The 12050-nt window shown below is 50.6% G+C and overlaps 1 protein-coding gene across 1 annotated transcript in view; it reads left to right on the top strand.

The window, feature by feature from the left end:
* The first annotated feature begins 2432 nt into the window (after positions 1-2432).
* CTNNBL1 (catenin beta like 1) overlaps positions 2433-12050 on the top strand; it is a 102621-nt gene continuing 93003 nt past the window's right edge. Inside the window, exon 1 of the mRNA XM_077832089.1 lies at positions 2433-2571. Coding sequence (XP_077688215.1) covers positions 2542-2571 — 30 coding nt within the window. The 5' untranslated portion in view covers positions 2433-2541. The remainder of the gene's footprint in view (positions 2572-12050) is intronic.

Genomic DNA, 12050 nt, shown 5'->3' on the forward strand with positions numbered 1-12050 from the left:
ATGCAGTGGACGTGTGCAGGCTTGTGTTCAAGCTGAGGCGCTAGCCAGGACCCTGCGAGACGGGAGGGTACCAGAGCTCAGGCTGGAGCCCAGGCCAGAAGGTCTACGAGGGAGCCAGCTGGCACGGGCCACCCACAGGTGTCTAATTGCAGCGAAAACATCCCATAAGAGGCTTGAGTTCAAGGCCTGCCACCAAATCAGGCAGAACAGGTCTCCCAGATTCCTTGGGGAGTTCCCTGACCATTGACTATTGGCTGCCTGCGTAGGAAGGGGCTGACTCCAGGAGAGGGTTTACAGCTGGGAATCTGAAGAAGAGAGAGGTGCCCCCTTCCAGCCCATCACTCAGGTACCCAATGCCAGGATCAATGGTGCCATATACCCCTGAAAACATGGGCCCTAGGCCTGGTGCCTTGGCCCTGCATTTCACCCGGGCTGGCTTTGGCAGCTCCCCATTCAGTTTGCTGGTTTCCATGAATCCCTTTCTTAGGTGCTCACCTCTTCTCACACCTACCGGGGGAGCCTGGGCACCTACTTTGGGGCTGTGAGTGGCTGCAAGGCGCTGCAGCACCGAAATCCCTGTGAGAATCTCCCCTGGGCCTGCGCCCTGGCTCTGCCCCCACTGTCTAACAGGGGCTGCGCCTTGCTGCCCGCGCTCAGAAGAAAACGCGCAGGGCAATGTGGAAGCTGAGTGGGCGCCAGGTGGAAGCTGGGCCAGAAATTAATTATTAGCACACGTTGTGGGGAGGGGTGCAAAGGGCTAGCTAGCGCCCCCACTCAGACAGGGCAGCCAGCAGAACGCTGCTAACACAGCCCAGCCCAGCACAGCCCCACCCCAGTGCCTCACCTGCCCCCTGCAACCAGCATGGCCCTGCCCCAGTGCCCCATCTGCCCCCCTCTGCCCAGCACGGCCCTAACCCAGTGCCCCACCTGCTCCCCTGAACCAGCACAGCCCCGCCCCAGTGCCCCACCTGCCCAGCATAGCCCTGCCCTAGTGCCCCATCTGCCCCCCTCTGCCCAGCATGGCCCTAACCCAGTGCCCCACCTGCTCCCCTGAACCAGCACAGCCCCGCCCCAGTACCCCACCTGCCCAGCATGGCCCTGCCCCAGTGCCCCATCTGCCCCCCTCTGCCCAGCACGGCCCCGCCCCAGTGCCCCACCTGCCCCCTGCAACCAGCATGGCCCCGCCCCAGTGCCCCATCTGCCCCCCTCTGCCCAGCACGGCCCTAACCCAGTGCCCCACCTGCTCCCCTGAACCAGCACAGCCCCACCCCAGTGCCCCACCTGCCCAGCATGGCCCTGCCCCAGTGCCCCATCTGCCCCCCTCTGCCCAGCACGGCCCCGCCCCAGTGCCCCACCTGCCCCCTGCAACCAGCATGGCCCCGCCCCAGTGCCCCATCTGCCCCCCTCTGCCCAGCACGGCCCTAACCCAGTGACCCACCTGCTCCCCTGAACCAGCACAGCCCCACCCCAGTGCCCCACCTGCCCAGCATGGCCCTGCCCCAGTGCCCCATCTGCCCCCCTCTGCCCAGCATGGCCCTGCCCCAGTGCCCCATCTGCCCCCCTCTGCCCAGCACGGCCCCGCCCCAGTGCCCCACCTGCCCCCTGCAACCAGCATGGCCCCGCCCCAGTGCCCCATCTGCCCCCCTCTGCCCAGCACGGCCCTAACCCAGTGCCCCACCTGCTCCCCTGAACCAGCACAGCCCCGCCCCAGTGCCCCACCTGCCCAGCATGGCCCTGCCCCAGTGCCCCATCTGCCCCCCTCTGCCCAGCATGGCCCTAACCCAGTGCCCCACCTGCTCCCCTGAACCAGCACAGCCCCGCCCCAGTACCCCACCTGCCCAGCATGGCCCTGCCCCAGTGCCCCATCTGCCCCCCTCTGCCCAGCACGGCCCCGCCCCAGTGCCCCACCTGCCCCCTGCAACCAGCATGGCCCCGCCCCAGTGCCCCATCTGCCCCCCTCTGCCCAGCACGGCCCTAACCCAGTGCCCCACCTGCTCCCCTGAACCAGCACAGCCCCGCCCCAGTGCCCCACCTGCCCAGCATGGCCCTGCCCCAGTGCCCCATCTGCCCCCCTCTGCCCAGCACGGCCCCGCCCCAGTGCCCCACCTGCCCCCTGCAACCAGCATGGCCCCGCCCCAGTGCCCCACCTGCCCCCCAACTGCCCAGCACGGCCCCGCCCCAGTGCCCCACCTGCCCCCCTCTGCCCAGCACGGCCCCGCCCCAGTGCCCCACCTGCCCCGCTCTGCCTAGCAGGGCCCCGCCCTCGGCCCCGCCTACCCAGCAGGGCCCCGCCCCTCAGCCCCGCCCCCCTCTGCCCAGCACGGCCCCGCCCCTCGACTGCGCGCGTTTGAGGGCACGTAACTCGCGCTCCAGCAGGATTCACAGCAGTGTGGCACGCCCCCTCCGTCGCGCTTTACGGCAGCGTGGCTCCTGCTTGCTCCGAGGGGAAGCCGCTTTTCTTTCTTGCACCGCGCTTTACGGCAGCGTGTTGTCCATCCCTCCGGTTTTGCGACCGTTGCCGGGTGCCGCTGTGCGGGGGTTATGGACGTGGGTGAGCTGCTCAGCTACCAGGTGAGGGGCGGCCGGGGGGTGGGGCCGGTCCGGTCTCACAGGGGCAGGGGCCGTGCTGGTTGGGGGGGGCAGGTGGGGCACTGGGGCGGGGCCGTGCTGGTTGGGGGGGGCAGGTGGGGCACTCCCTGGCGCTGCCCCCCACTGCCGGTGCCGGAGCCTGAGCGGGGGTGTCACCCCTGTGTGCGGGGGAGGGGCTCTGCCCGCAGCCTGCTCGGGGTCGGGGCCCGTGCTGGGGGGGAGACTTCCCCAGCCGCTGGGGAACCCGAGATTCCCCCCCCCGGCTAGGCCCGGGTCTCCCCGTGTGCCATGGGGGCGGGGCTGGGGGGGAAGTGGGACTTCCCCAGCCGCTGGGGAACCCGAGATCCCCCCCCCCGGCTAGGCCCGGGTCTCCCCGTGTGCCATGGGGGCGGGGCGGGGCTGGGGGGGGAGTGGGACTTCCCCAGCCGCTGGGGAACCCGAGATCCCCCCCCCCCGGCTAGGCCCGGGTCTCCCCGTGTGCCATGGGGTGGGGCTGGGGGAGACTCAGTCGCAGGGACCCCGACTCCGGGAGGCGGCATTGCGGGTGTGTGGGAGTGGCCCGCTGGCCGAGGGGAGTGGGCATCGCTCACGCCGGCGTCCCGACCCCGGATTTGGGGTCACCCCGGCCTGCCCTTCCTCAACAGCCCGGCTACCACGTGCCTGTGCCTTCGGCCGGAGGCTGCCCTTATGAAGAGCTGCGAGGTGAAGCTGCTGGAAATGAGCCCTCGTTACGAAACCCCTCCGTTCGTTGTGGACCCTTCCAGGGTGCAGAGTAGCAGCCGTGTTAGTCTGTGGTGTGTGCTTTGGGTCCGTCCGCCCAGGACAATTATCTGTGTTTTCAGCAGAAAGCAATGTAAACATCTGCACCACCAATTTGTCTTAAATTGCAACTTACCTTGCTGGCTGTCCAGGGAGGGCCGGTAGTCGGTCCTTAAGAGACGTTCCCATTCGTCGTGGCAAAGTAGTGAAGTTCTTGGATCCACAAATTGACCTTTCTCCATCCCCCCCACCTCCCATATAGAGAGTTTCTAATGCCTTGGGATGAAAGGAGACCACGGGACATATGTAGATCTTTCCACCTGTATGTCATTGCCCTAGGTCCTGCATGCTTTTCTCTTAACTGTCTAATGTTTGTTTGTGTCCCCCCACAGGGCAGTGTCTTTCTGTGCCTTTGGTCTGTTCCACACAGTAAGGGGACACTGCTAGGTCACTTTAGGCAGAAAACTTACAAGATCAATGGCAATGTCTTCACACTTTCTTGAAGATTGTGATTAAACACAATCTATCTAAATTTTATTTTTTTTCTGTAGTGTTTGCTCCTCAAATATTGTAGCAGGAAAGTGAAACTGACAAGTCAATTTTTGTTATTCCAGATGAATGAAATGCAAAAAGTAAATGTCAACATTAATGGTGAAAAGAACATTAGATTTCTAAAATCCTTCATTTCTAATATGCTGTTGTGCAGTTTGTGACACAGGAAATATTTGTTTTTAAAAGACTTAATCTGATAATCCTACTGACAATTCTTAGTAATAAAACTTCCCTCGTACACTTGGCATCAGGTCTTTTCCTATGTATATTTTGTGACCTTTTGGTTCTTAGTCTACTATATTATCCTCTTGAATAGTGTTCATCTACCTTCTCATAGCCCTCAACTTTAGAAGTGGATGTGTTGGAGATGTCTAATCTCTCTTCCAACAAATATGAAGAAAATTTCCTAATATTCGCAAAAAGAAAAGGAGTACTTGTGGCACTTTAGAGACTAACCAATTTATTTGAGCATGAGCTTTCATGAGCTACAGCTCACTTCATCGGATGCATACCATGGAAACAGGGAATGGGAGTAAGGAAGTTGGAATCATGTTTGGCTAAGGGTAGGAATGGGAACAGGGACACAGGTGTAAGGCTCTGTGGTGTCAGAGCTGGGAAGGAGGATACTAAGGAAGGAAACTGGAATCATGCTTGCTGGAAGTTCACCCCAATAAACATCAAATTGTTTGCACCTTTGGACTTTGGGTATTGTTGCTCTCTGTTCATGCGAGAAGGACCAGGGAAGTAAGTGGGTGAAGGAATAAGCCCCCTAACATCCACGGTATGCATCCAATGAAGTGAGCTGTAGCTCACGAAAGCTCATGCTCAAATAAATCGGTTAGTCTCTAAAGTGCCACAAGTACTCCTTTTCTTTTTGCGAATACAGACTAACACGGCTGTTACTCTGAAACATTTCCTAATATTGTGTCTGTGGTCCCTGACATCCCATGCTGCTTTCTTGTGGGTGTCTTCTAATTCCTGAAATCTGGTGCCTCAAGCTTTACCCAGTTGGTTGGGTGACCACTGCAACACATTTGTACTCTGTTGATATCTCCAATTGTTCTTGCTTTCTTAACTGTTGAAAATGTGGCTTTAAGTTATTGTCCACAGTTGTGCTAAGTCCTTTTCCTGAATAGAGCCTATGCTGATTTCCCAGCCCTGTCTTCATTACTGTTCGCCATTACATTGCACAAGTCGCTTTTGAGTGTATTTTATCCAGATCCTTTTAAATCCAGTTTCCCTCCTCTTGAGTAGTGTGTGTTATTTCTCGAAGTTTGTTCTCTGGTTGGCCTACAACCAGGATAGCCTTATCAGAGAATGTTTGAACTTTTTCTAGTCAGATGTAGCAAATCACTTATTTCCTCTGACCGCAGTGAGCCCAGAATACTGTGCTGTGAGCAACTGAATGAGACCGTGTATGGTGATTTCTAGTGATCCCCCTTCAGGCATTTCCACACACGTGCTACTAAGGACTTGGAGTTTCATTCTTGAACAAACTAGTTCCTTGCCTAATAGTTCAGTACAGTATGAAACCAAAAGACACTTTAATGTATTCGCCAACATATATGTAAGTATAAAACTCCAATTTAAGAGATGTTCAGGTGGATTATTTCTGCAGTCCTTAGAACTTTCTGGAAGTGGGATTTTTTCTGACCTCTAGGGGAGGGAGCACTTGTGAATATGCTCTATTTATCTGGCTGTGACACAGGCAGCCCATTAGTTAGGGCAGGGGTGGCCAGCCTGAGAAGGAGCCAGAATTTACCAGTGAACATTGCTAAAGAGCCACAGTAACATGTCAAAAGAACAGGAGGACTTGTGGCACCTTAGAGACTAACCAATTTATTTGAGCATAAGCTTTCGTGAGCTATAGCTCACTTCATCAGAGCTGTAGCTCACGAAAGCTTATGCTCAAATAAATTGGTTAGTCTCTAAGGTGCCACAAGTACTCCTTTTCTTTTTGAGAATACAGACTAACATGGCTGCTACTCTGAAACCAGTAATATGTCAGCAGCCCCTCATCCGCTCCCCCCATCCAGCCCCCAGCGCTTCCCGCCCACCAGCAGCCCTGCCAATCAGTGCCTCCCCATGCCTCCCGCCCGCCGCAATCAGCTGTTTTGCAGTGCACAGGAGGCTCGGGGGTGGGGGGGGAGGGGAGGAGCGAGGGTATGGCAGGCTTGCGGGAAGGGGTGGAGTGGGGGCAGGACCTGGGCCAGAGCAGGGTGTTGAGCAGTGAGCACTCCACAGCACGTGTGAAAGTTGGCATCTGTAGCTCCAGTCCTGGAGTCAGCACCTATGCAAGGAGCCGCCTATTAACCTCTGAAGAGCCACGTGTGGCTCCGGAGCCCCAGGTTGGCCACCCATGAGTGAGGGTGTGTTTAAATTTCTGAAGTACTGTTACTTTGAGGCGCAGAGGAAAAACTTCCATTGACTTTAGGTAGTTTCTGTGTTTTCCTTTTCAAATGAGTGAGTTGTTCTCGAATGATGTGGAAGGGATCCTGCCTGTGCTAATTCTTCCTCTGCCTTCACCTCGCTCTGGCATCCAAATCTCCCAGCTCTCCAAACTCCAGAAAGTGCAGAGTGCTGCTTACCTTCTCGCGTATTCAACAAAATGCGACCTCATCCTCTGACAGCTCCATGGGGGTCTGGTTTTTTCCAGATCAAGTTCAGCACATCCTTCCTTTCTAAAACTCTTTGTGGACTTGCTCTTCCAGTGTCTCTGATCTTGCCTGTTTCCAGTCCCCTTCCTATCCATCCAGCCATCTGTCTGTGCTGACTACCAGTACTAGTCTTGCTGCTGCTGTTATGAGATCCTTTCCCTTTGCTGTTCTTGTGTCTCTCCACTTTACCAACTTTCCATCCAATTTCCAATCCTAAGTGAAAACATTCATTTCTCAAAAAGAAAAGGAGTACTTGTGGCATCTTAGAGACTAACCAATTTAACAGGAGGCTCTGAGCTGTAGTTCACGAAAGCTTATGCTCAAATAAATTGGTTAGTCTCTAAGGTGCCACAAGTACTCCTTTTCTTTTTGCGAATACAGACTAACACGGCTGCTACTCTGAAACCATTCATTTCTCACTGGTTTCTACTTTCTTAGTTTTCTCAGGCTCTGTTATTTATTCCAAGTATTTTGTGGTGAAATTTGTAAGTATGTAAGACGTTATAAAATACAAAGTTGGGTTGTATTTCATTCAGTTTGCTTGTTTCAACAGCTGTTCTGGAAAGGATGATTTATTCCTCACATTTTTCTTGTTTGAAAATGAAAGATAGGTCCCTGTTTGATTCTTTTCTACTCTGGAGGGGAGGGCTTGCTTACATCTACTTGGGAATATTTGATATCCTCTCTGATTTCTCTAAACCTTTTGAATTCCTATTTCCCAGGGAAATGATTTTTCTTCTACAGGGCTATGGATAATTTTTGAATGACAACATAACTGTACTGTTGGGAGGCAGTGGATGAAGAAATCCTCTCTTCCTCACAGTTCTCATGGATTTGGCTGCTAGTCTTGTCACTCAACCTGTTCTCTACTTGTGGATACTTTAAAAAAAAAATAAATAAAAATTATTATATCCTGCAGCTTTCAGCCAAAACTGGGTTGGGGGTTAAGGGAGGGATGCTTCCATTATTGGACTGGTAGCTGAAACATAGAATTCTTAGAGGGGGTCAACAAGCATGTGGACAACGGGGATCCAGTGGATATCTTGTATTTAGATTTTCAGAAAGCCTTTGACAAGGTCCCTCATCAAACGCTCTTAAGCAAAGTAAACTGTCATGGGATAAGAGGGAAGGTCCTCTCATGGATTGGTAACTGGTTAAAAAATAGGAAACAAAGGGTAGGAATGAATGGTCAGCTCTCAGAATGGAGAGAGGTAAATAGTGGTATCCCCCAGGGGTCTGTTCTGGGACTAGTCCTATTCAACATGTTCATAAATGATCTGGAAAAAGGGGTAAACAGTGAGGTGGCAAAATTCCCAGATGTTACAAAACTACTCAAGACAGTTAAGTCCCAGACAGACTGCGAAGAGCTACAAAAGGATCTCTCAAAACTGGGTGACTGGGCAACAAAATGGCAGATGAAATTCAATGTTGATAAATGCAAAATAATGCACATTGGAAAACATCATCCCAACTATACATATCAAATGATGGGGTCTAAATTAACTGTTACCACTCAAGAAAGAGATCTTGGAGTCATTGTGGATAGTTCTCTGAAAACATCCACTCAATGTGCAGCGGCCGTCAAAAAAGCGAACAGAATGTTGCGAATCATTAAGACCGGGATAGATAATACAGAAAATATCATATTGCCTCTATATAAATCCGTGGTACGCCCACATCTTGAATACTGCGTGCTGATGTGATATTGACTTGGAAAAGGTTCAGAAAAGGGCAACAAAAATGATTTGGGGTATGAAACGGCTGCCATATGAGGAGAGATTAATGAGACTGGGACTTTTCAGCTTGGAAAAGAGACGACTAAGGGGGGATATGATTGAGGTCTATTAAAATAATGACGGGTGTAGAGAAAATAAATAAGGAAGTGTTGTTTACTCCTTCTCATAACACAAGAACTAGGGGTCACCAAATGAAATTAATAGGTAGCAAGTTTAAAACAAACAAAAGGAAGTATTTTTTCACACAACGCATAGTCGACCGGTGGAACTCCTTGCCAGAGGATGTTGTGAAGGCCAGGACTATAACAGAGTTCAAAAAAGAACTAGATAAATTCATGGAGAATAGGTCCATCAATGGCTATTAGCCAGGATGGGCAGAGATGGTGTCCCTAGCTTCTGTTTGCCAGAAGCTGGGAATGGGTGACAAAGAATGTATCATTTGATGATTTCCTGTTCTGTTCATTCCCTCTGGGGCACCTGGCATTGGCCACTGTAGGAAGACAGGATACTGGGCTAGATGGACCTTTGGTCTGACCCAGTATGGCTGTTCTTCTGTTCTGATAGAAACAGAACCTGGAAAGGATCAAAGTCCACCGATTCTCACCCCTGCAAGCAAAGGAAATAGATTTAGTGGGATAAACCATCTTGATAATGTTGGATAATCCTGCTCCAGAGGTGCCTCCTAGTAGATGATTATTGGGGGGTAGCTACACTTTTTCTCCACCTGACAAATAAAAAGCCACATAATTAAAATCCTGTTCTATTGTGGCCATTCTGCACAGTCCCTTGCTCTTCTCTGCTTTCCCCATCACAAACCATAATAATTCCTTTCCTTATATTGTTTCAGATTTCTCCTCTCTGAACAGTTAATGTGTCCCTACTTAATCAAGAAGCTGTGCTCCCTCAGTGCCAAATTTGGCAGGGATGATTTCAGGCTCTATGCCTTTAATTCTGCACCAAGTGCTGGTCAAAATGGGAAAAGGAATCTCTCGCAGCAGAGAATACAATTAAACTGACTCCAGCACCTGGCTGCTTATCCAGAGCTCAGGAATCCATAAACTCCGTGCGCTGCTGCAAACCAGTTGCAGATGGTCTAAACCAATGATTAAATATTGCTGCTGTTTTGCCCAGCAATGCTGTGCCCATGCCCTCTGTGCCTGGTTTCCAATTACAGAGGCAATTAAGGGGGCAGAGCCAGCTCCAGTTGTTTCCAGGCATCTCTCTCCATTGTCTCTGGAGGGGAGAAGGGGAGATGTCTTTAATCCTGCTCAGATGCAGATTTCACTGCTGCATGTAGAAATTACAAACTGCTTTGATTTTAGATAGACTGCATTTGTGAAACTAAAGGAAGTAGTGAAAGCAGGAATCAGTGGAGTAACGCTGGGCTGCACTGGCTGGGGTTATGTTCTTAAACGGTAGCTCTTGTTAAATTTGCTAAGCTTTGCTCATAGTGGGATCTGTCTCTATTAGTGAAGGTGCATGACAGTGTCCAGATAACTTACCATTCATTTGCTGTGTAATGAATGCATGTGAGGCTGAAGACAATTAGTGCAGCTTGAGAAGCAGTGGACTTGGTGAATATTTACAACCTTATTACCCCAGTGCATCTTCTGCAACTGATAAGCTGTTCCCAGTAACTTCAACTCTGGTCATTCCTTCTGGTTAAAGTAATAGTCCACAGCACCAGCCGTTGTAGGCTGTTTGGAATGCTTGGAAGGTTCATTGTTGACCAGTTCATCAGGAGCGAATGCCCTGAAGCTAAGAGAATGAACTTGAAATATGACCCTGAACTCTGCCTTTCCATGGGCAGTCTCCCTCCCCTCCTGTAGACTGGAAAGCTTGTAAAAGGCCCAGGAGAAACAAACCAGAGCAAAACAATACAAAATTAAAATAAGCATCACTTCCCATCCTGTCTTACGACTTGCTTGCGTATGTGAAGTGAGTTGCTGGTTCTCATATGCATGTCTAGCGATTGTATCTATCTCTCTCAAAAACCACTGTAACAGGCTTCCTTTTTGCAGTCTCAAGGTATATCTATACTGCAATTAAAAATCCATGTGTGGCCGTGCAAGCTAAATCAAGCTCAGGCTAAATGGCTGTTTAATTGTGGTGCAGATGTGTGGGCTTGGGCTGCAGACCGATCTCTGGGACCTTCCCACCTTGTAGGATCCCAGAACCTGGCCTCCAGTCTGAGCCCAAACGTCGACACTGCAATTGAATAGCCCCTTAGCCTGAGTCAGCTGGCAATGGCCAGCCATGAGTGTCTAATTGCAACAGACCTACCCTCAGAAGAGAGGCCAAGGATTGAACTGACCACTGGCTTCTGGTCTTATGCTGAATGACCCAACGTTTGATGAGAGAGTCCGCAGGAGGTTCAGAATAACATATTTGAATTCAGAGTTATTTTGGGATACAGTTCAGATTTCACCTTGCTCGAGGTGACTCTTTGGGAACTTTCAGGTTGCTCTGCTGAGCACAAAGGGTGTTGCTCTCCTTTCAGGCTTTGATAACATGCAAGATGGGAAAGTATTGGGAAGTGTGCAGCTGACCATGTGGATGGGTCTTAGCAATGCTAGAAGTTCCTTTAAACCTGTTCTTGCCAGTGCCTGTTCTGCCATTGTCTGTACACAGGTTTCAGAGTAGCAGCCATGTTAGTCTGTAGCCGCAAAAAGGAAAGGAGGACTTGTGGCACCTTAGAGACTAACCGATTTATTGGAGCATAAGCTTTCGTGAGCTACAGCTCACTTCATCGGATGCATGTGCCTTGGTTATTAACTTGATCTTGATTGTAGAGATGGGTCTCTTACAGCAAGATTGCAGTGTCTAGTTTTTGGCAGCTGTTTGTGGTATAGTCTTTCAGTAACTGGCATATCTTCATTCATCTCTACATCACTCCCCAACATGAAACAAAGGCAGACAACTGCAGGACTTACTGGATGTCGTATGATCAATTTTTATCCCCCTTCCATGCAAATATTTACCAGGGGTCATCACCTTAAGTTATTTCCTGCTCTTACTAGCCAGTGTCAATCTGCGGTGGGGAAAAAATCTTCAGATTTTTAAAAAAAGAAAAGGAGTACTTGTGGCACCTTAGAGACTAACCAATTTATTTGAGCATGAGCTTTCGTGAGCTACAGCTCACTTCATCAGATTTTTGTGACTTCACAACTTTTTCCTTTTTGTGCCCCTTAAGTGGTAGCAAGCTGTCTTTTAAGACTTGTGCACCTAGTGCAGGAAAGGGGAGAGGAAAGGAGTTAAAGGAGAATTAAGACTTAAACTACATCCATGTGGCTGAAGTGCACAAGTTCCCTTCCCTATGTATTCCCCAGAGCTGTGAGTCACACCAGCCAGCAAAGTGTTTGTGAATTTTTCTTATACTTGGTTGTTTAGGTTTTTTTTTTTTTTTTTTTTTTTAATGTTTAGCTCTCACATTACCTAAAATTGCTCATCTGTTTTGAGTTGTGGCCATGAGAAGTGAGATTGACAGCAGGCTGGTTTAACACAGGTGTTACAAACAGGATTAAGAGGTTGTTGGAAAGAGATGGCTGGAGTTTTGGGGCTCGCTTTCAGAAGTCATTCTAAATTGACAACTAATGGATAGCTTTTCTTGATGGCTCTTTCGAGCTGATAGCAAGTGGCTGAGATTTGCTCGCAAAGGGAGCTCTGTCCCTTAAGACGATTCCTTTCAAATGTCTTTAATAAATGATTTCTGGACTCCGTAGTAACAAAGTTACTCTGCCTCTGCATCATGCAAAGT

Source organism: Eretmochelys imbricata, chromosome 13, assembly GCF_965152235.1.
Source record: "Eretmochelys imbricata isolate rEreImb1 chromosome 13, rEreImb1.hap1, whole genome shotgun sequence".
Taxonomy (NCBI): Eukaryota; Metazoa; Chordata; order Testudines; family Cheloniidae; genus Eretmochelys; species Eretmochelys imbricata.